The sequence below is a fragment of the Schistocerca americana genome, chromosome X (assembly GCF_021461395.2).
Source record: "Schistocerca americana isolate TAMUIC-IGC-003095 chromosome X, iqSchAmer2.1, whole genome shotgun sequence".
In the NCBI taxonomy this organism is placed as follows: domain Eukaryota; kingdom Metazoa; phylum Arthropoda; class Insecta; order Orthoptera; family Acrididae; genus Schistocerca; species Schistocerca americana.
In genome coordinates, this window is record NC_060130.1 from 899,366,456 (window position 1) to 899,394,394 (window position 27,939).

Sequence of the window (27,939 nt, forward strand, 5' to 3'; positions counted from 1 at the left end):
AGGAAACTCAGTGTGTCTGACCAACTTGGAGTTACGGCAGCGTGACGCAGACTTTTCATGCGATAATTTTTAAAAACTGGAGCGTTGTGCAGCGAGCAATGGAGAGTTGCAGTAGAGGCATTAGGAAAAAAAAATAAAAAATAATAAAAACGAAATAGATCGGGAAACAAACATCGAATGTAAGACGTAATTATACACTACTGGTCATTAAAATTGCTACACCACGAAGATGACGTGCAACAGACTCGAAATTTAACCGACAGGAAGAAGATGCTGTGATATGCAAATGATTAGCTTTTCAGAGCATTAGCACAAGGTTGGCGCCGGGGGCGACACGTACAACGTGCTGACATGCGGAAAGTTTCCAACCGATTTCTCATACACAAACAGCAGTTGACCGACGTTGCCTGGTGAAACGTTGTTGTGATGCCTCGTGTAAGGATGAGAAATGCGTACCATCACCTTTCCGACTTTCATAAAGATCGGATTGTAGCCTATCGCGATTGCGGTTTATCGTATCGCGACATAGCTGCTCGCGTTGGTCGAGACCCAATGACTGTTAGCAGAATATGAAATCGGTGGGTTCAGGAGGGTAATACGGAACGCCGTGCTGGATCCCAACGGCCTCGTATCACTAGCAGTCGAGATGACAGGCATCTTATCCGCATGGCTGTAACGTATCGTGCAGCCACGTCTCGATCCCTGAGTCAACAGATGGGGACGTTTGCAAGACAACAACCATCTGCACGAACAATTCGACGACGATTGCAGCAGCATGGACTATCAGCTCGGAGACCATGGTTGAGGTTACCCTTGACGCTGCATCACAAACACGAGCGCCTGGGATGGTGTACTCTACGACGAACCTGGCTGCACGAATGGCAAAACGTCATTTTTTCGGATGAATCCAGGTTCTGTTTACAGCATCGTGATGGTCGCATCCGTGTTTGGCGACATCGCGGTGAACGCACATTGGAAGCGCGTATTCGTCATCGCCATGCTGGCGTATCACCCGGCGTGATGGTATGGGGTGCCATTGGTTACACGTCTCGGTCACCTCTTGTTCGCATTGACGGCACTTTGAACAGTGGACGTTACATTTCAGATGTGTTACGACCCGTGGCTCTACCCTTCATTCGATCCCTGCGAAACCCTACATTTCAGCAGGATAATGCACGACCGCATGTTGCAGGTCCTGTACGGGCCTTTCTGGCTACAGAAAATGTTCGACTGCCGCCCTGGTCAGCACATTCTCCAGATCTCTCACCAATTGAAAACGTCTGGTCAATGGTGGTCGAGCAACTGGCTCGTCACAATACGCCAGTCACTACTCTTGATGAACTGTGGTATCGTGTTGAAGCTGCATGGGCAGCTGTACCTGTACACGCTATCCAAGCTCTGTTTGACTCAATGCCCAGGCGTATGAAGGCCGTTATTACGGCCAGAGGTGGTTGTTCTGGGTACTGATTTCTCAGGATCTATGCACCCAAATTGCGTGAAAATGTAATTACATGTCAGTTGTAGTATAATATATTTGTCCAATGAATACCCGTTTATCATTTGCATTTTTTCTTGGTGTAGCAATTTTAATGGTCAGTAGTGTAGCTATAATGATAGTTAAACGCTGAGCGGGACATGAAGCCAGCGAAAGGATTAAGTAGGACGGAAAAAATAAAATTGGTTCAGAAAATATTTGATGCACTTTAAGATAGGCAATCCACAGCCGGGGCATGTTATGTTAGTTGAGTTGCCTATCTTAAAATACGTGAAATAAAGTGAGGTTACAAATAAAATTTCGTTGTGCGAGAGAGTCCAACGGAAATGAGTTATCGTAGGACAATGAAACTCTGCGGAAACATTTTTAAGGACATTCGGAAGAGAAATAACGAATAAACCATTGAAAGATACATATTTTAATTTTCACATGAGAGGGTAACATTTGTTAATTGAGTACCATGTTTAAGTTCCAGATTACAAACGTTGCTCAATGTGACGACGAACTGCATATACGACAGCCTGCAACCGCACTAGAGATACCATTTCACAACTGTTCACAGCACTTTCCGGTCGGTGGACCATGGAACGTTCAGCTGTCGAGACACACTGCTTGAAGATCGCACAGAGCGTCCAGCACTCTCAACCATGGCAACAATAACGTCTTCAACAAGTTGTGGCGCAAATGGCCTCCTGCCTCTCCCAGGAGAAATTCTCAGATCGACACTTTATTCGAAGTTACGAATCATGTTATTCAGCACCGGTGCGGAAAGAACCTCTCCGTATTCCTTCAGTGCGTCGATACTCGCGAAGAGGAGCAGCACTACCGCTACTGTTTTGATGAAGCGGCTTCACAAGTAAGGCCCTGATCAGCTTGGCCAAATCCATGTTGAGTGTCTGCAACTGTAGTGCACACTGACGCCTGTGTTTCAGCACCTTGTCGCCGCACCAGTACCGGCGCCCAACAAGTCATGACACTAACATTAATAACAACTAAAATACTGCAGCGCACAGTGTGAACATCGTACCTATGCAGGTTTGTACCCATAAGGTAAACAGTTTTTCGTCTACAGAGGCTCAAGTAGCCAAAGTCTAATTATAGCCACTCTGTACTTTCTGCACCACTTTTATTTTGCCCATACTGTAGAGGGACCAATCAGGCTCTATACTGGATTCAAAGATGTAAGAACGAACCGAGAGACACTCAAATGGAAGATGCGCAGATGACAGTAGAAAGTATGCGGGAGCAGCATAAATGCGTATCGGGGTGGCCGAGCGGTTCTAGGCGCTACAGTCTGGAACCGAGCGACCGCTACGGTCGCAGGTTCGAATCCTACCTCGGACATGGATGTGTGTGATGTCCTTAGGTTAGTTAGGTTTAAGTAGTTCTAAGTTCTAGGGGACTGATGACCTCAGAAGTTAAGTCCCATAGTGCTCAGAGCCATTTGAACCATTTTGTAATGCACGGGAAAGTCCAGTGGAACCTTGTATCCAGCACCGAAAGAGGCTACGATAAAGGTGTGTACTTGGTGTAGGCAAGTGGTTCTCTGTTGCAGGCGGTAGCTTGATGCAAGAGGTGTAGACAGCAAGGGGTAACAAACAATTTCTCGACTTCTAGTTTAAAATGGCGTACATACAGTGTCCACAGAAGGCGTGCGGCGGCGGAGGTCGACGACAGGAAGAAAGGAAGATTATGGTGTAACGTCCCGTCGACATCGAGGTCATTAGAAACTGATACGTCGGCGATCCAGATCGGGACGGCAGGCGAGAAGGCGCCGCTATCAGCGCTTCCGTCAGTACGGCATAGTGGCGACCTTCCTAGCGGTGTATCCACTGAAGCACCAAAGAAACTGTTACAGGCATGCGTATTCAAATGCAGAGATATGTAAACAGGCAGAATACCATGGAGGTAAGAATAGAGGGAGACGCCATGACGTCACAGCTGTGAAGCTATGTGAAGCCGAGGGCAGCCATCTCAATCCGACCAAAACATTGCTGCTGTAAGCTTGTGTGCATAGGCTTGTCGCTCGCTTTTGGAAGGATTTTGCGCTATAATGGTGACTTGTGTGGTGTTCGGATGCACGAATCGTTCTGATTGTGATGCGAAATCGAAGGGAATAACGTTTCATGTGTAAGTTGTCTCGTTAAGTGTGATTTTACAAATTCATTGTGAATGAACGTGTGCTACATCGGTACTTGTACTATAGCGTGTTTTTCTCCTGTATGATTTTAGATTTCCTAAAAATGAAGGTCGGAAAGCTCTGTGGGAGAATGCCGTGAGGAGGAAGAATTGGCGTGCGTCTAAATGGAGCACTATATGTTCTCAGCATTTCCGAGAAGAGGACATAGACCGAACTTCTCTTTCAACAGTAAGACTTCGAGAAAATGCTGTACCATTAGTTTTCCCTACGCACCCAAAACTTTTGCAAAAGGTATGTTAATTCAAAGAATTAAATTCTTAGTTTTCAAGTTCACGTTTCAGTATAATACGTACGTATCGTCGATAATCGAAGTGTTGAGTAACTCACTTTGTCTTCATCATGTACCAAATTAAAAGCTAACACTACATTAACTGGCGTAAAGTATAGGCCTAAACAGGACACTGTGTAGATTTGCCATTCTATGTACCGTATTTCAGTAAATATGGGTGGTAATGAATAGTGTTTCCCAGTAGTGTAACGTAACTGAAATGTCCCAGTACGTATTACAAACAAGATGTATTTATGGGGCTTTGGAGGGAGGGTATAGCTATCTTAGTTTTCAGTTTCTATTATTTAGTTTGTGATACACGTTTATTACTGAATTAACAAAATTGTATCGTTTACATTGAAGGCTAGCTATTCGTAATATTACAGCTGTTGCCAGCAACGCCTATATAAGACAACAAGTGTCTGGCGCAGTTGTTAGGTCGGTTACTGCTGCTACAATGGCAGGTTGTCAAGATTTAAGTGAGTTTGAACGTGATGTTACACTCGGCGCACGAGCGATGGGCACAGAGCATCTTAGAGGTAGCGATTAAGTGGGGTTTCTCCAGTACGACCATTTCACAAGTGTACAGTGAATATCAGGAATCCGGTAAAACATCAAATCTCCGACATAGATGAGGCCGGAAAAAGATCCTGCAAGAACAAGACTAACGATGACTAAAGAGAATCGTTCAACGTGACAGAAGTGCAACCCTTACGCAGATTGCTGAAGATTAACATCTCGGCGTTCAACAAGTTTCAGTGTGCGAACCACTCAACGAAACATGATCGATATGGGCTTTCGGAGCCGAAGGCCCACTCGTGTACCCTTGATGACTGTGCAACACAAAGCTTTACGCCTCACCTGGGCCCGTCAACACCGCCATTGGATTGTTGATGAGTGGAAATATGTTTCCTGGTCGGACGAGTTCAAATTGTATCGAGTGGATGGAGGTGTGTGGATACGGAGACAACCTCATGAATCCTGCGTGTCATCAGGGGACTCTTCAAGCTGGTGGAGGCTCTGTAACGGTGTGGAGTGTGTGCAGTTGGAGTGATATGGACCCCTGGTATGTCTAGTTATGACTCTGACAGGTGACACTTACGTAAGCATCCTGTCTGATCACCTGCATCCATTCATGTCCATTGTGCATCCCGACGAACTTGGGCTATTCCAGAAGGACAATGCGACACACCACACGTCCAGAATTGCTACATAGTGGCTCCAGGAACACTCTTATGAGTCTAAACACTACCGCTGGCCACCAAACTCCCCAGACATGAACATTATTGGGCATAACTGGGATGCCTTGCAATGCCCTGATCAGAAGAGATTTTCACCCCCTATACTCTTACGGATTTATGGGCAGCCCTGCAGGATCCATGGTGTCAATTTCCTCCAACACTACTTCAGACATTAGTCGAGTCGATGCCAGGTTGTGTTGTGGCACTTCTGCACACACGCGGGATCCCTACACGACATTAGGCAGTTGTACCAATTTCTTTGGCTCTTCAGTGTAGTTCGGCGCCTTGAAGTGTCAGGAGTTCTCTTCTGCCTTCGTAACTGCGGTCGGAAAGCGGGACCGGTGACTCGGCGTTGATGCCAGGCGCTGACGGTCACCGGTAGCTGGAAACGAGAGGACGTTAGTTCGACCCCCGGCACACCCAGGCCACAGCTGGACCCCTCCAGGATGTCCCGATGACATGACGGATGGACGTTGGCGGAAGCCAATACTCAGCGGTCGACAATTCGTAGCCTGGCTGTGTCGATATGCCCAGTCTGCCGGGACGACCTGCTTTAATACAAGATGAGGCATGTCTTGTGGCGGTTGAGGTCACGTGCGCGGCCCTCCCCAGCGCCTGGGTCGCAGTTGTAGAGGCGCTGGTAAGGCATAAGTGATGAGATCTCGTGTTCTGGCAAGCGATCGGATTTCGGCAATAGGCCTCGTCTTGTGGCCGCTCCGCTACACTACGTTCACACAATAAAGGACCAAAATATACGCTTGTGCACACATGCAAATTCACGAGCAAGTTATCAGGTTCGCTTTAGTATCAACATTTGGTGGAGAATTGTGAGTAACAGACTATTAGAGTCATAAAATTTACTGGACGCGTCAGTAAGTGCTGTTAATGAACAAGTTCTGCACAAAGAATTGTACCCACTATTGGAAAACGTTACCCTAGCAGAGATACAAGGGACACGGTTTGTGTACAGCGGGACACCACTCTATTTTCTACTGCACTTATGACAACATTTAATCCAAATGTTATGTGAGTGATGGATTAATCGAGGAGGTATAGTAGCATGGCGTTCACTTGACCTTAATCCCTTAGATTTCAGGCCATTCAGCCATTTATGGGTTTTACGACGGGCCTATCTTATTTGAGCGTATCCCATGGAAATGTCCCAATCTACGGTAACCATTTGTGTCTGCACGAGTTGGTGATTCTTTGAGGAAGAGGAAGAAAAAGAATTGTGTTTAACGTCCCATCAGTGACGAGATCAATAGAGATGGAGCTCAACCTCCGATTGGTTAAATGACGGGGACGGAAACATCCCAGCATTTGCCTTGAACAATTTACGGAAACCATGGAATACGAAAATATGGAAGACTGAGTGAGGATTTGAACCGCCAGTCCCCTGAATGCAGTCCAACCGTCCACTATTGCACCACATCGCTCTCGTTGTGGAAGAGAGTTGCAGAATGTGTTAACAGTTGTTGGGAATCACATGGGACACCCACGTAGTGTTAACAGAAATATTGCTATCCTACAACGAGGTGGTCCATATCTCAACATATTTCTAGCTTTCACCAATAGTATCTTTCATGCTTTTTTTACTGCTGTAGAGAGCAAGCGAGAGAAAGAGAGACAGAGACAGAGACAGAAAGAGCGAGAGTGAGAGATCCAGATGGTACAGCAGAGTGGGAGACTGAGACAGAGTTTAGCATCTGTTCTACATTGTAGTTAAGGGAGAAATTTTGCTATTTGAAGTCTGGAGATAGTTAGAAAGATTCTCAGCACTATATACACCTAAAATAAACTAGTACTTCACTGTACTCTGAATCAATTGTATCCATCCTTTGGTAGACATTCAGAAAGCTCAAGAGACTTTTACCCGATATATTTCCGAAAATTGAAGACATCTCTCCCCTGGTGCTAGAGTGATATTTTCATAGTATACTGTAAATAACCATTAGTCTAAAGGCGTTGCTAAATGTGTACTTTATTACGGACTTATTTAATTATACAGGTTGTCCCAGGAATGTTGCGACAAAGTTCGAGGAGTTGTAGAGGGTGTCTTGAGGAACAAAAGAGGATAGGAACTCGTGTCCGGAAAGTCATCCAACGACGCTACAGAGCGTTGAAGCTATAAGCGCTGTCGCCTGCCACTAGGCAGCAAACGTAAACTTGTACACTATCGGATCGTAGGCGGAACGTCTCGCATTGTTGTTTGTTCTTCAGTGTTCGCGACTGATTCCCACAATCGTCAGTGTAAACAGGCCTTGACTCCCATGAACGCTATGTTCTGTTGCCTTGAAAGATGACGGTTTCGGATACGGGTTTACATCTGCAGTTCATATGTCGCCTGTGCACAGAAAAAGACTGTAATTGTAGAAGGTTCCAGAAGAAAAATGAACTGCTGATGGAAATTCGTATCCAAAACCGTCATCCACCAAGGCAACAGACATCGTATTCATAGGTGATAAGACCTTTCTACCCAGCGACTAGCTCCATCTACTCCACTGGCGATTGTGGCAATCAGTCGAGATCATTGCATAACAAACAACAGTGCGAGACGTCCCGCCTACGTTCCGTCAGCGTAAAAAGTGACGTTTGCTGCCGGAAGGGTTGACTAGTGGCAGACGCTGGGGCCTATAATTTCGACGTTCTGTAGCGTCGTTGGGCGCCATTTCCGGACACGGCATCCTTGCCACGATTTGTTCCTCAAGACGTTCTCTATATCTCCTCGAAGTTTGTCTCAACTTTCCGGGGACACCTTGTATACGCCAATACCACTGCCAAAAATTGGAACTTTTTCATTGTGGCCCTAAATATTAGGAAGTATCGAGGCAAAAAAGGCGTTGCAGTGCAAAACTGTGTTGAGTGAGTTGCACTGGTACAAGAAAATATCAAATAGCTTTTTGAGGTGATGAAGCAAGAGGGAGTACTTACCTTTGTCCGAGACTGATGTTGATTCCAGCATTTGCTTCAGTTTCCGTATTTCCTCTTGATACTCTCGCAGTAGTGTGTCCTTGGGATCCTCATTTATGCGTGGTTTATTTTTTATATTTTTTGCTCTGTTCACGTACCGTAATGTGCTCAGTGTTTCGTCGTAGTTGTTATCAGCAGGAGAAATGCAACCTACCATAAGAGTTTTCGTGTTGCCTCCTAAGGAATCCTACGAAAAATGTTGAAATTATGAGAATACGTTTTTATAGTGATTTACGTGAATGGATATAAATACTCCTTACACTATGTTTCCTGTGCTTTTACATACTACAACATTGTTTATGAAGGTTATAACTTAACATCTTGCTGAAAAGTCAATATTAGAAACGGAACATAAGGACAGGCTGGAGAAGGATGGAGACGGAAAAAGTCCATCCCCATGTTAGAAGACTCATCCCTGTGTTCACCCTCTAACGACTTTCGAAAAAGATGGAAAACTCGCATCAAGATGATCGGACGGGGATCTGAACGTCATCTTTCCCAGTAGAAGTCCGGTTATCGATCACTGCATCTCCTCGTTTGTGCTGTTATGCTATTTCTCTTATGGGATGAATACCATTAAATCTATTTCTAATTTGCATTGATAGTGACACTTCAGGAATGATAGGAGTAGGGCGTCCTTCAGCCTGGGACACAGCGGCAGCCCAACTTATAAGGACTCCGCTAACCATCAAAATCACGTTGAAGATATGCTGTCATGTTGACGAGGATTTTGAGAATCATGTATCGTCCAACTATATCCTAAAGCGGCGCCATAGGATATCACGCCTGACGATGGAGGTGGCCATATCATTCACTGAAACTCCTCCAAATAATTTGGAAATTGAAGCACGAAAGATTTTTGGCAGGGTGACCTGTGGCACTTTCATCTTGGGCAATACCATCGCTAGCAGGAGACGTGGAGTGCATGTGGCCTTCTACATAACTATGAAGGGTTCAGTTTCGCCAGAGAACCCAAGCTTCACAAAGCAAACAAAATACATCCATTCCCATTAGAAAACATCATTACATTGCACGCTGCCTTACTGACATCAAGGATCATTTCCATCACGGTGTCTCATATGGGGATAGATCTTGATTCATCGGGTCAATTTTCTGCTCATTTTGGGCTGAATGAATGTGTTCAAACATAGGCGTTAGTTCAGATGGTGTGCTCTTGCGATGACTGATACACGGCTAACACCTCACGTTCAGAGTGTTGGGTTGTTCTTCAAAACCATTATCCGGTCTCCCGTAAATCCAAAATTCAATCTCGCTGAAATTCAGTCAATTGCGCAACAGACCATTGCGGCAAGGAAAATGGAGATGTTATGGGCTCGACGTTTTCATGCTAATTACGCGTTTCCTACCCTGTATTCAGAATGGTGTTTTGACCGTCACCTGTCAAAACCCCACTCGAATATGTCACGTCTTTAAAGATGTCCGTTTTTCATATGCGTTATTTTTCTTAGGTCTTAAATCCTTTTACACTACTCAGGCGAACCTGAATGGTCTGTCCTTTTACACTGCTCAGATGAACCTGAATGGTCTGAAGTAGTTACTCACAAGTTCATTTTAAATGTCATCTGAACACACCAAGTTTCGCCGAAGCCAATTATAAGGTAGTAGTTTTTTTCTGAATAATTACTTATTTACATTTTTATTAAACATTCGATATAAATAAAAATATTCTAAAATTTGTTTACGCTCTTCACTTGAGTCGACTTTGAAAGAGAAAGTTACGAAATTTAGATGCACACCTTCTGGAGGAGTACCACTGTGATCTCACCAAAAACACAGTAGTTAACATGAACATCACCTCTGGTCACAATCTGCTCGGTGGAAGACGCAGAAATTTTTTTTGGAAATTTGTGGTAAATTCCTGTGGGATCAAATTGCTGAGGCCATGGGTCCCTAGGCTTACACACTACTTAATCTAACCCCAACTAACTTAAACGCGAACCATGGCAAGGCGCCCGAGGCCACGTGGCTACCCCGCGCGGCGAAGACGCAGAGCGAAAATTACTTCTGCAGTATTAAACGAAGAATGGAGCTCGTTATTTCAGAATCCAAAGCTCACAAACACGTTTCATCGTCTGATATTTTGCACAAAACACTTCCCGGCCTCCTTTTAAGTTTGTTGAGCGAGTAATAATAGTACGCTTGTTGCTGCTGGTCACAATACGTCTGCTTTAACTGCAACTACGTCGGAGAGAACAAACAGATCAATGAACACTACAGTACAGGGTGAGGAAACTAAGAACGAAAACTTAGCCAAAACTAGTAAATATAACTAGATGCGGTTCGCGCTAAGTTATAGCGGACAATGTCGCAAATATTATGATGCACTTTGTAACGTTTATAGCTGCCAAATTATGACACCACCTTCGATATTTCTTCCTTTTTTTCTTAAATGGAACTATATACAGGGTGATTAGAAAATACTTTTACAAAACTTGGAGACATATTCCTTATACTAAAACAAGAAAGATTATTTGTATAAATATATGTCCGAAAATTCTTCGTTTTCGAATTATTAATGAAAGTTAAGGTTCAATGGCTTTCTGGCTGCAACCCAAAAACTTCGATACACTCATTCAAATAAGGCTTTGATGCATTGTGTCCATTTTATCCTAGATGTCGATGTGGTGCTATGGAGATTTGTTTATAGTTGTCAATAGTCTGTCTTCAACGTTTCAAATGTGTACATGTTCTGAGTTAACTGAAAGTGTTCCTTTCGACCATGACAGGATATTCATTTAGTGAACAGTATTTCATTCAGGCTAGACATCAGCATGTGTTTAAGATTAATATGTTGGGTACAATTGTAGGTGAAAATGGTTCAAATGGCTCTGAGCACTATGGGACTTAACTTCTAAGGTCATCAGTCCCCTAGAACTTAGAACTACGTAAACCTAACTAACCTAAGGACATCACACACATCCATGCCCGAGGCAGGATTCGAACCTGCGATCGTAGCGGTCGCGCGGTTCCAGACTGTGGCGCCTTTAACCGCTTGGCCACCACGGCCGGCAATTGTAGGTGAGTGACTGAAGGGTCCGCTTGTTCTCCCAGCACGTATCACACGTGCTGTCTACAGGAACTTCATTCAGAACACACTCCAAGGTAATTTGAAGTCATTTTGGCTATTTTTTCGACCGTGAGTGTCCCAAGAAATATGTACAGGTTTTTAACTACCGCTGCCAATCACAAAATTTGCTAACTACTGTATTATTTATTTATTGTGCGACATGTTTCGAGGGAATACCACATCATCAGGCTACATGGCATTACAAAATCAATTTCACAATAAGATCATATAGATGTTAAACAGTCTTTTCATAAATGCTGTGGTTATCCTTTGGAAGAAGAGAAAACCTAGTAAGAGGCGATGTCACTTTGTAAGCTGGACTGATGTTTGCGTGACAATGTTTTGTAACAGTCTCTCACTTTGTTCTTATTCCGTGCTTAACATCTGTATGGCGCGTTTAACATCTGTATGATCTTATTGTGAAATTGTTTTTTTTTTTTTTTTTTTGCCTTATAGCCTGATGATGTGGTATTCCCTCGAAACATGTCACACAATGAATAAATAATACATTAGTTAACAAATTTTGTGACTGGTAGCAGTAATTAGAAACCTTTACATACAACACTCCAAGATGCACTAGAAGATATATCCCTGAAAGTAATTCGAAACATGTGGTTTATGCAATATGCCAAACCCTACCTTGGCCCGCAAGGTTGACGGGCCTCACCCCAACTGTGAACGTTTGAAGCATTATGGGCAGAGCCATCTAACCAGCTCGGGATTTTGACGATCAAACGCGCCACTTGAACAAAATTTGGCACAATATCCCTCAAGCGGACATCCAACAACACTATCAATCAATGCCAAGCTGAATAACTTCTTGCACAAGGGCCAGAGGTGGAGCAAAGCGTTATTGACTCGCTCAGTTTGTGTAGCTCTTTCTCTTGAATAAATAATCCAATTTTTCTGACATTTTAATCATTTGTTTTCTGTACGTATACATCGCACCTACTGATTTCCGTCACATTCACATAATTCCTTCGTGGTGCGATTTTTGCGTGTAAGTGGAGAAAAACAATTAAGTGTGGAGACGTTTACAGGAGAGAATCAGGTTTTTGTACAGTACATTTGACTGCCTCCAATAGATAACGCTTAATTGTATCGTTATATTATTTTAAATCGACTGCAGACGAACCCACGAGGTAAGCAGTTAGCCACCTCTGTAGAAACTCTTATTACAGCCAATGAGAGCTTTTAGTGCGAGGAACACCAAGTACAAATCAGAGTGGTACGCTGCAACGACCAGATCGACGCCAGCTCAGGGTACAGTACGAATGAGTGCTTGATCCAAACAGCAGCATTCTGTCTGATGTGCGCCAGAGTAAGTCTGTAGGGGCATCAGTGGTAGGACAGATTGTAGGCCAATCGTGGAGGTAACTTGAAAAGTGCCATCAATAAATTTTTATCCGCGACATTTGACTGGTGGCAACAGTTCTTGCCCGAGTTTAGATCCTGACACAGCAACCTTGACACGATTACCCGTAGAAAGCTCAGTGCCAGCAACAGAAGCGCTGTCTCCAAATAGCAGTTAACGCCCACCTACTGTTTTCTCCCAAACATAAAACAGAGATTGGGAATAAAACACATGAATCTCTCAAGAGACCTGACACACTTCTTGACTGGTCATGGACCTTACGCCTCCTCTGGCATCGAAATAGTGGTAGATAAACCTCCGAATGTGTCTGTGGTGAAGATGGCACGCCAGAACATACTATATGAGGATGTCCACTGTATACCGATGTTGCTGATATTGATTCCCAGCAACTGAATCGGTACGGAAGACTCATGTGTTGCGAGACAACATGGCAGATTCTGGAGAGTACTGCCCGCGCCATTTCATGAAAAGCGTGGGTAACGTGGTACATTAACAATCAACTCCCGCCTACTGCAACACGGGAGATTTCAACTGAAGATAGAGAAGCACCACAGCGAAGAGAGCTGAGGTGAACAGCTACGACCGGCCGCTGTGGGCGAGCGGTTTTAGACTCTTCAGTCCGGAACCGCGCTGCTGCTACGGTCGCAGCTTCGAATCCTGCCTCGGGCATGGATGTGTGTGATGTCCTTAGGTTAGTTAGGTTTAAGTAGTTCTAAGTCTAGGCGACTGATGACCTCAGATGTTAAGTCCCATGGTGCTTGGAGCCATTCGAACAGCTACGGAGGACGAATAGCCAAATCCGCACGCGTGGCGACCGTAACAACACTACAGTGGGAACGCAGCCTTGTGCTGTGTCTCGCCACTCAAGGAACTAGAACCGTGTAGCATGTGGCTACACTTCTCACCGGCAACAACGATACTCCCTCGCTCTAGGGTAGTTGGCCACTGCGACTGGGGAGTCGACAGACAATGGAAGAGGGAGATGCAACCATAACACTCTCCCCAGCGCCCAAGATACCGGCACAGCGCGCCTACCGACAGGAGGGCGATGGAGTGGATTATGGAATGTAGCAGACAAAAACTAGTGTTACTATTGTTTATAATCTGTTTCAGTTAGTTGTAGTGTTTACTAGTGACATATAGGAGAGAAGCAAGTTGTAAGGCAATAATAGTGTTAGTCATAGGTATGGTATAGGTATACCTTAATAATACCAGAAATAATTACGGTGGCGGAAAATACAAGGTGCATCTGAAAGGTTCGGGGAATGGTCTCAGAAAATCAGGAAACAAGAGTTACAATCAAAATAACTGTACTGACCGTTAAAGTAATCATCATTAGCTACAACACACTTCTAATATCGGTTGTAAAAATGTTTTAAACTATCAGCAAACGCTTCCTATGGGCTCCCTCGAAGCACCGTGGTCACACGTTGCTTTATATCCACATTATTACAGGAGATGAGACCTGATGCTACCAATACAATCTGGAGACCAAGCGACGGTGGATGGCATGCTGTTCATCGTCTTTCCCGAGTCTCAAAAAAAGTCGGCTGACAAAATCCAGGATTAGGACGATGTAGATCGCCTTTTTCGACAGCAATGGTTTGATCCCTAATGGTTTTCTACCCGAGGGAGGCGGGGAAGACGATGAACACCATGCAGTTGACTGTCGATTGGTCCTCGAATAGTACTGGTAGCCTCAGGTCTCATCTCCTGTGATGATACAGATATCCAGCAAAGTGTGTCCACGGCGCGTCGAGCGATCCACAGGCAGCATTTGCTGACAGTTTTTGTTGTACCTAATGAAGATTACGCTGAGGCCAGTAACGGTATTTTGTTTGTAACTCTTGTTTCGTTTATTTTCCGAGACCATTGACTGAACCTTTCAGATGCACCTTGTAGTACTGTGTTGGACGTAATATATCATTAGTTGACGATGTATAGAAAAAAAACAATTGCTGTTGGCAGTAATTATTTGCGTGAGAATTAATACAGCTTGTGTTTAAATTATAGGCAACAGGCTACACTGTAATAAATAAATAAATAAAATAAATACATAAATATGAGCAGACAAATATATGGACAGTTGCATAGTCGATTCTCAGTCGAGAAAGACGGTGTGTTAAGAACACGCCAAGCGACTGGACACCCGGGGACTGGCTATTACTTATAAAAAATGTTATTTCAATATTTGTTGTTTTCTTCAATATTGAAATATGATGAATTAAATATGCTGACACGAATGAGATTCGAATGTGTATTATGCTGCTATGTGCCATATGTACAGTTTCGAACTAGGTTCGTGTTCGATGGCAATGGTTTTGAACGACGCTGAATGAAGCAGCTTTGTGATTCACTGATGATTGTCTAGCAAAATTCAATGGCTTAAATTGACAGTTATGGAGTTAGGTGAACATTGCTCGATTTTTAAAGGTTAAATAAATAACTGTATTGGTGAGAGACCTAAATAGGCGATGTAGTTTTGTTGCTATATTTGTGGTAACCTACACAGTAGTAACGGAGGTGGTTCATGTAGGTCAAACCATATATGACAATAGGTGACACTTAAGATAAAATTTTGGGGCATCATGCACTCTAAATACACTCCTGGAAATGGAAAAAAGAACACATTGACACCGGTGTGTCAGACCCACCATACTTGCTCCGGACACTGCGAGAGGGCTGTACAAGCAATGATCACACGCACGGCACAGCGGACACACCAGGAACCGCGGTGTTGGCCGTCGAATGGCGCTAGCTGCGCAGCATTTGTGCACCGCCGCCGTCAGTGTCAGCCAGTTTGCCGTGGCATACGGAGCTCCATCGCAGTCTTTAACACTGGTAGCATGCCGCGACAGCGTGGACGTGAACCGTATGTGCAGTTGACGGACTTTGAGCGAGGGCGTATAGTGGGCATGCGGGATGCCGGGTGGATGTACCGCCGAATTGCTCAACACGTGGGGCGTGAGGTCTCCACAGTACATCGATGTTGTCGCCAGTGGTCGGCGGAAGGTGCACGTGCCCGTCGACCTGGGACCGGACCGCAGCGACGCACGGATGCACGCCAAGACCGTAGGATCCTACGCAGTGCCGTAGGGGACCGCACCGCCACTTCCCAGCAAATTAGGGACACTGTTGCTCCTGGGGTATCGGCGAGGACCATTCGCAACCGTCTCCATGAAGCTGGGCTACGGTCCCGCACACCGTTAGGCCGTCTTCCGCTCACGCCCCAACATCGTGCAGCCCGCCTCCAGTGGTGTCGCGACAGGCGTGAATGGAGGGACGAATGGAGACGTGTCGTCTTCAGCGATGAGAGTCGCTTCTGCCTTGGTGCCAATGATGGTCGTATGCGTGTTTGGCGCCGTGCAGGTGAGCGCCACAATCAGGACTGCATACGACCGAGGCACACAGGGCCAACACCCGGCATCATGGTGTGGGGAGCGATCTCCTACACTGGCCGTACACCACTGGTGATCGTCGAGGGGACACTGAATAGTGCACGGTACATCCAAACCGTCATCGAACCCATCGTTCTACCATTCCTAGACCGGCAAGGGAACTTGCTGTTCCAACAGGACAATGCACGTCCGCATGTATCCCGTGCCACCCAACGTGCTCTAGAAGGTGTAAGTCAACTACCCTGGCCAGCAAGATCTCCGGATCTGTCCCCCATTGAGCATGTTTGGGACTGGATGAAGCGTCGTCTCACGCGGTCTGCACGTCCAGCACGAACGCTGGTCCAACTGAGGCGCCAGGTGGAAATGGCATGGCAAGCCGTTCCACAGGACTACATCCAGCATCTCTACGATCGTCTCCATGGGAGAATAGCAGCCTGCATTGCTGCGAAAGGTGGATATACACTGTACTAGTGCCGACATTGTGCATGCTCTGTTGCCTGTGTCTATGTGCCTGTGGTTCTGTCAGTGTGATCATGTGATGTATCTGATCCCAGGAATGTGTCAATAAAGTTTCCCCTTCCTGGGACAATGAATTCACGGTGTTCTTATTTCAATTTCCAGGAGTGTAGTAAGTAGAAAAGGTCGCGGGATTTTACATTGTAGTCAGAACCACTCGTTTTTATGTCCACGGCAACAGTGGTTGAGAAGCGATTTGGAAGGCTCTGTTACATTCACAATGTATTACCATTATTCGTTCAAGTTCGCCTTATCAGGTTATCAAATGTACAGTCAGTCTGGTATTTTATTCTGAGCATGATTGCAGGTCCACCGCAGTTTCCACGTTCGAGTATGTATGCATTGCGCATGATAAAATGTGCCTCTTTATCTTCAAGATCATGTCCAGAACAACAAGTTAGATAGAAACGAATTTCATCCGAGAACATCGCCCTGGATACGGGTTCCAAGGCATTAAATAAATATACACAGTATTCGTTCGAAATAAAATCGTCAAACGCAACCAAAAATATCTGTGATAATATTACTGTCGTGTTTTCACAAAGCGTGAAACTTTAATCAGTGGCAGCATTTTCGTGCAGGCCGCACATCTGCTCACAGTTTTATACAGAAGTCGATTTTGTTGTCAGTCTAAAAGAGTGAATTGCCTGCGAAGGACAAAACACTTTAACGGTATATCGCAGTTTAACTGAACATCGCTGCACTGTTCTAGGAGATGCCATGGTTCCAATAACAGTCTAACTACCCTATTTTACGTTTCCTGTGGATTCTCTACTGAACCCCTCAGGTATATGTTTAACGTGTTCCCACTGTAAAGGAAATAGTGAGCGGTTCACAGACCCGTGACTATTCCGAATATGAAATCCGCCTCCAGTGATATCATGTTATCTTCTGATTTTGAGAACACACAGAATGTGCAGAGGAGAACTGTGGGTGTGTTTAATCGACTGGTAACGTCACAGCAACGCTTAACAATCTCCATTTTGAGGCAATATAGAAAAGGCGTTGTGCATCATGCTCAAGATTCGGAGAGCCTGTAACCCAATAAGGGCCAAGAAGGGGGTGGTGACAGCTGTGGAGACTACTCAAACCATCCTCATTTAAATATTCCACGGTTTCCCAAAAACAATAAAGATGGCTCAGATGTACAGGACACGGCCGATTTTCTTCCCTATACTTTCACAATCTGAACTTTTGCTCCATCTGTCATTACCTCGTCGTCAAAGAAACGTTAAGTCCTAATCTTTGCTCTTTCCTTTCCTCTATCTTACATTTCAATGACCAAGAGGGAAAAATGGGAGAAATTCGGACATATACTAAGGTCTTACACTGAAGGGCCAAAGAAATTGGTATATGCATGCGTATTCAAATACAGAGACATGAAATCAGGCACAGTGCGGTACTGCCGTCAGCAACGCCTGTACAAAAAAGCAAGTGTCTGGCGCAGTTGTTAGATCGGCTACTGCTGCTACAATGGCAGGTTATCACGATTTAAATGAGTTTGAACGTGATGTTATAGCCGGCGCACGAGCAATGGGCACAATGCATCTTCGAGGTAGCGATCAGTTGGGGATTTTTCCATACGTCCCATACGACCATTTCACAAGTGCACAGTGAATATCAGGAATCCGGTAAAACATCAAATCTTCGACATTTTTGAGGCCGGAAAAAGATCTTGCAAAAATGGGACCAACGACACCTGAAGAGAATCGTTCAGCGTGACAGAAGTACAACCCTTCCACAAATTGCTACAGATTTCAATGCCGGGCCATCAACAATGTCAGCGTGCGAACCATTCAATGAAACATGGTACCTTGTCAAGTACATATACTATATCGTAAAAAGTATCAGTCCACTCTTGTGTACAGCGGGACTGACCTCTACATGTCACGAGAGGCTGATCCGCCTGGAGATTGGAAATTTGTGGTAAGGACTATGGGACCAAACTGCTAAGGTCATCGGTCCCTAGACTTACGCACTACACTTTTTGGACCGATGGATATTGTTGTTAAAATTAAGCAGGGAGGAATAAGATGGGCAGGACATGTATAGAGAATGCCAGAAACACGGGGTGTCAAGAAAGTTTTCATGGGAAAACCTGACGGGAGAAGGAGAAAACGTAGGCACAGAAAAAGGTGGCTGAACGATATGGAAGAAGATCTAAAGGCGATTGGAATAAGAAACTCGAGACGGAAGGCGATCGACAGAGAAGAACGGAGGCAGGTGATACAGGAGGTCAAGGTTCTTCAAAGACTGTAGAGCCAACCAAGAAGAAGAAGAAGAAAAAAAGAAGAAGAAAAAGTGGTCACCTCATTGCGCTTAAGAAAACGCTAAATGGGGAAGGATATGAACACATTTTATAGCATTGTGTACAGTACAGTAGAGATTAGTTCTGGGACATAATTGTTTGTGTGAGCATGAAAACGCACCCTGTCAAAAAGCAGACAATGGTTCGTGGACAACAACATTCCTGAAATGGACTGGCCCGCTCAGTGTCCCAACCTGAACCCAATGGAATACGTTTGGGATGAATTAAAACGTCGACTTTTCTCCGCACCCCAGCGTCGAATACCACTACCTTCTCTGGTTTCGACTCTTGAGGAAGAATGAGCTCCCATTTCTCCAAAGACATTCGGACACCTCACTGAAAGTGTTCCCGGCAGAGTTTAACCGGTCATAAAGCGAACGGTGGACACATCCTGTATTAATACCCACTGATAGATGTCCAGATTCTTTTGATCAAATAGTGTACATACGTACATGCAGAGCGACCATTTATTGAGCTGTATCAATGAATGAAAACTTCTCTAGACTGCCTGTGGTCAACGACTCATTCGTATCAGTACTAGTAATATATCACGTGCACTAAATAGCGGGAGTATGTTTGTATTTTACATTCTCAGACGGAATACGGGTAACTCTTAATCTTATTCGATCATAGACAAAACTGACTGTAATGGTCGATAACTAAATAAGGCGTTAATTCAAAAGGTGTGGCCCGTAACATTATGATAACGGCGCTGGTCTGTTTTGAGCTAAAGCGTCTAAAATACACTGTCGCTAATAAGCTCATAGACCAATTGTCCGAGGTACAGAGAATTCCTTTACAGTTATTTTTTAAACTTATAACCTCTAACTTCCAAAAGACAGTCTTAGTTCTCTAATAATGAAAGTCGCCTTCCGCTCTGCATGTTTAATAATCCATTCCACCACCGTCTCCCTACATAACTGTCCTCCTTCCAGTGGTTACTGGACCGCTGTTGTGGTCGATACTCGAACAAGGTAAGCGTGCCCCTCTGGCCCAGATCTGCTGTCAGAGGGCCACTGCACTTCTAACAAGTACCACTTAAATATGTTGTTTCGTTTGCATTTACCTATTTCAATCAACTATACAACTTAACTCAGACTGAGTTTATTATGCTTGTCAACAGCCAAACCACTAAAAATAGAACAATTTGCCCATTTGAACTTTTTGCTATTTCTAGTTTTCTAAGTCCACAGATAATAAGCATTCATTCATCTTGGTCTTAGCAATTACTCTTCACTGTCTTCACAGATTGAGAGCTTTGACAATAGTCTTAAAATGAAACAGCTTATACTAGTAATTTTTTTGGTAATTAAGGAAAGTCACGCTAGATCAGGCTCGTAAAAGAAATTTGTAAATAGCTGGATACATTATCGAGTTTGAGTCGTGGCGGCTTTCTCTCAGTGTATCGATATTACTGTTCTTATGATTTTTGTGTAACATGTTGCCGTTGGAGCGCATCCCCCTCTGGTGTGGCGGCTCTGAGCGTGGTGGCCGGTTTGCTGGGCTGTATGAACTGAGGAACGAAGCTGTAACGAGCTTTCCGTGGGGCCTCTTCGCCGTGGCGTTAGCTGTTGGCGGGCGACCTATATTGGGGTCACGTTACCCCGTATAAGTTATTGAGTACCGACGTGGCTTGTGCTGTGATGTATCAGAAAGGCACCGAGTTGTCACGGCAGTGTTCGCTGTCATTTTAGTCTGTCTTCCTCCTGTTTGTTTGGGGACGAACTCCCGTGTCTCCAGTGTGTTCGAATGGCAATGAGATTCCAAGATCTGGTACACATTTTAGACTGATTCATTGGCTAATATTATAATTTGTTTTATGTGTTAACCTTGTGTATCCGTGGTGCTTGTGAACCCCTAACCAGTGTAAAGCGCCGTGTTCCAGAAGAAAGCTTATTTGGAAGGTTGGCGGCGTGCATTAGTATACGAGTTACCTGTTCTTGTCCGCCTCCCATTAATTCCTTTGATTTTTAAAGTAAATGATTGGTCATGTAATTTTCAACTGGAGTCGCAGCGAAATGTTTAGTATTGCTAGCTACCACGGATGTTTAATTGTTCATGTCATAATGTGTGTACGTTTTGCTATTTTGCTGGACTACATATAACTTGCTTTTGTTGTTCTGGTTTCCATGAAGCTAATGCTAAAGGCCTATGCTGTCTAAGAGATTATATAGTGTGCCTGTGATATTTAAGGTTCTCAGATAAATTTTATTCTGTTCCAGGACGCATTTGTTCCCTCCGAACCAGTATGGACTAATGTGTTTACGGATAAGCTTTGAATGTCATGCGAGTGTCCTTTTGCCTGCTTTAATGGTTTGCCAAATAAAAAATTCTGATATTACTATTTTATTGCTGAAATATTTTTTTAAAAATATTTGTAGCTGGTTTTTAAATCTTTTGGTTGTCATAGTTTTTAGTAAGAGCCTGTGAACTGGAATTCTAATTAAGATTATTTGTGCTCAAGGGAACTGTCATTAATAACCTTTTGTACCCCATTACTGGTACGTGTTACCCAGGAGAGGGCCCCACTTATTCACTCGGCTTGCTTTGGCGGGTGTTTACGTCATTTGGAGTGCATACACTCGCCAGCTCTCGCCGCTGTGTCTTTCTCGCAGTTTCCTGTAATCGCAGCCCACTACATAGTGTTCCCCCGTTCAAGTTAAGCTCATACTAGAAATAATTCCGACTTTGTATTCGTTACCTTGTGACCATCACCTCAAGCAAATTTTGACGTGCGTTAGGATCCCTAAGACATACCTTAGTCTGTTGTAACTTAATTATTCTTGTGTTATTCGAAAATGTGTTAAATCTTCAATTGATGTGTGTTTCTGGCCCAAAATTATCTTGCTTAGATATTGTCCTTAAATTGTTATTCATTGTTTTAAGCATGGTTTTAATTTTTTATCAGTCAAATTTCAGTCATGTTTTATTTTCACAATTTGGTAACTGAGACCCGTCTGATCTGTTCTGGTACTGTTCTTTAGATTTACGTCTGCCTTTATTACGACTTTACCCCTATTATTCCGTTTCTTACATAGGGCGTGACTTGCCTTGAAATGGAAATGAGCGTTTGGCGTCATTGGCCGTGAGGCCCCTTACGGCCTTACGGGGCAGGTCCGGCCGCCTTGGTGCAGGTCTTATTACATTCGACGCCACATTGGGCGACCTGCTCGCCGGATGGGGATGAAATGATGATGAAGATGACACAGCACCCAGTCCCTGAGCAGAGTAAAACCCCGACCCAGCCTGGAATCGGACCCGGGCCCCTTAGGACGGCATTCAGGTATCGGCGCGGACGTGACTTGCCTTAAAGACTATTAAGTAACCTTGGGTTAAAATTAACTTAAAATTTTCTGTAAATTATTTAAACTGGCACTGAATTTTAAAAGAGCCTCATTGCTTGGGCTTTTAATTAATTAAAAACAATGGCTTAATTGGCTACTGTGTGATTGAAACTGTGTAAAATAAATTTGTGTTCTACCTGTGAATGAAGTGTGTAAAATCCCCACTGGCCCAGCCGTTTCCGGTTTCCCTGCATGGCTGAATTAAGAGGCCGTAATTAGCACGTTTCAGTTTTATTAGGAGGAGAGCTACAGTTATCGCCATCGCGGTCGTTATAGACGGAAGACTAGCTCTTCAGTCCAAGTATAAGAGCACGACGACATCCCAGGATTCACCAGAAGGAATGTATGGCTACCAACACAAATCTCAACTATATTACGAGAACAACGATTTAAATCTCTCTCCTCCCCCATGCGAGCTCAGTATCTTCAGTAGAGTGTCATCTCGATTCCTAGTTGTTGGTTAGCATATGACCATTGAGAACATTTTTCATAAATATCATCGATGAGAGCATTTTATGATACAAGACACTTGCATTCGAAATGGTTCTTGGCCCAACGTTACGCAGTTCAAGTCAGTGAATTATTTTTAATCATACACATATCAAGCGAACATCAGTATGATCCGAATAGTTCCTCAGCTTAGTAAACGATAGAATAGAAAGCAGACGATGAATTTTCTGCAGTTTCTAAGACAATATTTAACTCTGATTAGATTTTACATACATATATGAAAGAACACATGCATATGTTTGCTGATCGATAGGATTGCAGAGAATTGCTGTACAACTATGAAGTGGACGCGTCATGGGGGCTCAGCTCTTTTTAATACGGGCAAGAAAACTGTTAAAAAATTGCATCATCCTCGTGACTTGCATAGTTTGTGTTGCTTTTTATCGGTAATCTCTTTCTCAATATCCTTTTGACCACAGAAAATCACTGCGTACAGCCACCTGTCTAATGGATGATAAGTAAGCCTTCATTTTCAGTGAGTTTCAGTGGGACTGTGACTCCAATTTGTCAACGAGAAAATGCGGCTTGTGCAGCCTATTCGTTTCAAGCTTACGCATATTGACACTTTACGGCAAAAAGGTTCTCTACACGGAAAGCTGCCCGCCTAAACGGTTCAAATGACTCTAAGCACTATGGGACTTAACTTCTAAGGTCATCAGTCCCCTAGAACTTAGAACTACTTAAACCTAACTGACCTAAGGACATCACACACATCCATGCCCGAGGCAGGATTCGAACCTGCGACCGTAGCGGTCGCGCGGTTCCAGACTGTAGCGCCTAGAACCGCTCGGCCACTCCGGCCGGCGCTGCCCGCTTATTTGGAATACACTACAGAGGTGCCATTCCAACGTTCAGCCACTGTCATGAGGTACGAAACATTTTAAATCTGTCTCGTAATGGTTGCCCGCGCTGAAAAACGCTATCTGATGACCACTAGCTAAATATTAAAAGGTCGAAGGTAGTCCGAGGCGAATGAACAGAACTGCACGCTGAATTTTTTGAAGAGCTGTGTTGGTACAGACGACCTCCCACGACCAATTTCGTTCCTACGCGTCCGTAACGAGCAACAGTACAAAGTCCTGTGATGTATGAGGGAGTTGGGGAAGGGAACGCCTCAAATAGAACTTGAATCAATGGCGTCGGAATCTCTTTACCTGTGAGTGCAGGATATCTCTTAACACTGAATATTGTTGTAGAAGAGTGTGGAGGTGGCAGATACCACTGCACTCCTCAGGCATGCAGTCCTATGGGCTGACAGGGAGATGGATGAGTCACGTGTCGTGCCTGTATCATGAACAGATGTCGGACGCCTCTCATCTCTATCGAAGATAATTTGAAGGCTGTTGAGTACTGTGGCAAGATCCTTCAACCTGTTGCAACGATGAATTCGTTTTTCATGACGATGATGAATAGGTACATGGCACCCACCTCGTCAACACCACACTCCAGGAGGCAGGAATCAAAATAACGGAACGGCCTGGGGTATTTGCTGACAGTAATCAGATTGAGAATACTTGGGACCAGATGAAAATCGCAACGCCTCGTCGCAGGGTCCCTCCTCCCTCACTGAATGACTTCAGGAGTGCCGCCGTTGAAGACTGTGACAGATTTGAGCACCAGTGTCTCGACCACCTGGTACAGGTCATCCAAAGCAGGTTTCAAGTATGTTACAGAGCAACGATGGAGAAATAGAGTAATGAATGAAAGTAAAATCTTCTAGCCTGTTAGACCGCATTGTATTTCTTTTCAGTTTCTTCTACACGCTCGATGTTTCGACACCTCTCCTGGGATCTTCATCAGGATCCTCTGGTGTTCACAGTTAACTGAAAAGTATCAAAGACCAATGACGTGTTCACTTATAAAAGGAAGTTTTCTCGCGCTTCCGCTGAAGACTTTGGCTTATTGGGTAAAATTCTTCCGGCTGTTATTGGTGGGCTGTCGTGATTGGGTAGAGAACGAAACAGACAGAGCAAGAGATAGGGAATGTTTATTGAAATATTATTGTTGTCCTACAGCAGAGATGGCATTCTGGCCGTTTTTGTATTCCTCGCGCGCCGTGGATGCGTATTTATTTCCCTGATGGTGGAAAACTAAGAAGATGGAAGCCAATAGCTCTACTGAAGTTACATTCGTTCTTGGTAGTCTTAAAACGCCTCTCGGACTTCCTTCTATAATTGTTGGTTTCCTTGGCCAGTTACGTTAAATGAATGTTACCCTGCTGCAGATTTTGATTTCACTATTGTGCAAAGATGTCCACTGCTTTTATTTTGGATATTATTTTGATATTATACCACAATGAATGTTTTTTTAGTTAGTAAGGCTTATTCTTTCCCTTCCTGCTCCCCCTGAATCTAAGCTTGCCTACACACTTTTGCAGATATGCGTGTGGTGCAAGGCATTTTTTGAATAGCTTAGTTGGTCGCAGCGTCAGTACGAAACCTCGCAGAGCAGTTCCAACCTTCCTGAAGATCTCAACCTTCCTGAAGTTCTTCAACTCAGCACTTCGTAACATCGAGTGGGAACGTGGTGATAGCCCTTGGATGACGGTGGCCGGGTGGACGACATTTAATGACAAGCATGAGTGGCGTTTCCAGTAGTCCGTGATCGATTAATAGAACATCATCACATCGAGTATATTCATGGAATAAATTCACTAAGTACCAATTTAGAAGCTGTCCTTATCAGGTACAAACAGTATTAAATCTAGCTAAGGAAGTCCACAACATTTACCCAGTACATTTACCCTACTCATGGGCTGCAAAAAGGACAAAAGGAAGTAAGCTGAACAAGCCATGTCTATCTCATTTAGTCAAATGGAAGGGGACTGATTTTGAGATGTAGTGGATAATGCGCAAAGTAACGACGAAATGATGATATCCAACTGTTCACGGTTAGCAAACAGACGGAAAGCACGCTCGATATACTTCTTCTCTCAGGAGTCCCAGGGCCGCCCACGGCGTGTCAAACTTGACGCGAGCCGCGTGCGCGCCACAGCTAAGCCTGTCTAGGCTTCGCGCTTCGCTCGTTGCTTCCAGGAAGTACTCGGCGCAGCGCGACATTTCCTTTAGTACTGCGGTGCGGCATTTTCCGCTCGGCAGAACAATCTTCGTTTCGGCAGAATCGTATTTCAGTGCTGTTTACCCTCCACTAGTTGTTCTATTTGTTCGTGGTATGAAGGACGTTCACAGGTCCTGTGGATGTTTGCTCAAAACGAAGCTGTCTAGCGATCTGTCGCAACAAGCCTTTAAAGATGATACGGAATTACAGAAGAGAGGGACGAGAATTCTGAATATCTACTATGCAGACGCATAAGCGAGAGAGAGGTGCTGCAAAATTGCTATGAAACGATGTTACAATATTATGCAGAAAGAATTTAAAGATTTAGTTGACAATGAAAGAGCAAAAAATTACAACGATCGATAGACGGGAGTCATTGTCCAGAATATCAAGAAAAACCTTGTACTAAATCTGCAGACATGCGGCATGTGAAGAAATTGGTGGTATGAATAGTAAAATTTCTGAACCGCACGCATTATTCCACTGTCAGTTGCAACAATTTTCAATGTAACTCAACGAAGAGTATGGAGATTTTCCCCAATCGTCCTCAGATGTTTGGTTTGTGGGGCGCTCAACTACGAGGTCATCAGCGCCCGTGCAAGGTCCCAATTTTTACGCAGTCCAGTTTAGACACTGTCACAAATAATGATGTGGAGGAGGAGGATGAAGCCGGCCGGTGTGGCCGAGCGGTTCTAGGCGCTTCAGTCGGAACCGCGCGACCGCTAAGGTCGCAGGTTCGAATCCTGCATCGGGCATGGATGTGTGTGATGTCCTTAGGTTAGTTAGGTTTAAGTAGTTCTAAGTTCTAGGGGACTGATGACCTCAGATGTTAAGTCCCACAGTGCTCAGAGCCATTTGAACCATTTGCAGGAGGATGAAATGATGAGGACAACACAAACACCCAGTCCGCAGGCAGAGAAAAATCCCCAACCCCGCTGGGAATCGAACCCGGGACCCCGTGATCTAGAGGCAGCAACGCTAGTTACTTTTTTTAAAATCTCATTTTTGTTCGTTTTTGTTCGTTGCCTCTGCTCTGGGCGGAAGTTGCAAGACACCCGTTTCAGTTCGTCGTTAATCCATTCACTCAGTTTTTTTATTACAGAGTGCAGCTAACCCTCTGACCGAACACGCTGAGTTACCGTGCCGGCTTCATTCTCAGACAAAGTATAGCATCTCATGCTTCTTTACCCTGTCTAAACCCTAAATGGTCTTCCTCAGTAGATGCATGGATAATATGATTAAAAAACATAAATATCTCATATAGCGTGTGGGCATATATATATATATAAGGGGAGCACGGAATGAGAGACTAAGCCTTGTGAAACGAAAGTAAGGTAGCTTGAATGTGAGATAAAAACAAAACAATAAACAAAATAAAGGCCCTCTGATCAAAAACGCACGTCTTTGAAATAAAAGTCTGTGACGGGTAACATGCAATAACGTGTTGTTCCCCCTTGTGTGTTGCAGTATGCTTATATCCTGCTTGGAATGCTGTCCTCAAGCCTGTTCCGTTCTACAACGGCGGCTCTACTAAAGTAACCGAGTGTGTGAGACGGTTCCCTGTGAAAATGAACTGCAAGTCTTAGTTGGTCTCAAGCATGTGCAGTAGCTCTCATATCAACAGACATCAGCAACAGCGCAGGTCATTTCATTCGTTTGATGCCTGCCTGCTGGGCGAAGCTGTTTACGAAGAGTAAGAGGTATGCTCGTTCATCGTCGTCTTGAAACAGGAGCCCATCGCCGAAATACACTCCTGGAAATGGAAAAAAGAACACATTGACACCGGTGTGTCAGACCCACCATACTTGCTCCGGACACTGCGAGAGGGCTGTACAAGCAATGATCACACGCACCGCACAGCGGACACACCAGGAACCGCGGTGTTGGCCGTCGAATGGCGCTAGCTGCGCAGCATTTGTGCACCGCCGCCGTCAGTGTCAGCCAGTTTGCCGTGGCATACGGAGCTTCTTTAACACTGGTAGCATGCCGCGACAGCGTGGACGTGAACCGTATGTGCAGTTGACGGACTTTGAGCGAGGGCGTATAGTGGGCATGCGGGAGGCCGGGTGGACGTACTGCCGAATTGCTCAACACGTGGGGCGTGAGGTCTCCACAGTACATCGATGTTGTCGCCAGTGGTCGGCGGAAGGTGCACGTGCCCGTCGACCT

The 27,939-nt window shown here is 44.6% G+C and overlaps 1 protein-coding gene across 1 annotated transcript in view; it reads right to left on the minus strand.

Moving 5' to 3' along the window:
• Window positions 1-27,939, minus strand: part of LOC124556381 (osmotic avoidance abnormal protein 3) — a 373,479-nt gene that overhangs the window by 174,700 nt on the left and 170,840 nt on the right. Inside the window, exon 7 of the mRNA XM_047130344.1 lies at window positions 8,136-8,361. Coding sequence (XP_046986300.1) covers window positions 8,136-8,361 — 226 coding nt within the window. The remainder of the gene's footprint in view (window positions 1-8,135; window positions 8,362-27,939) is intronic.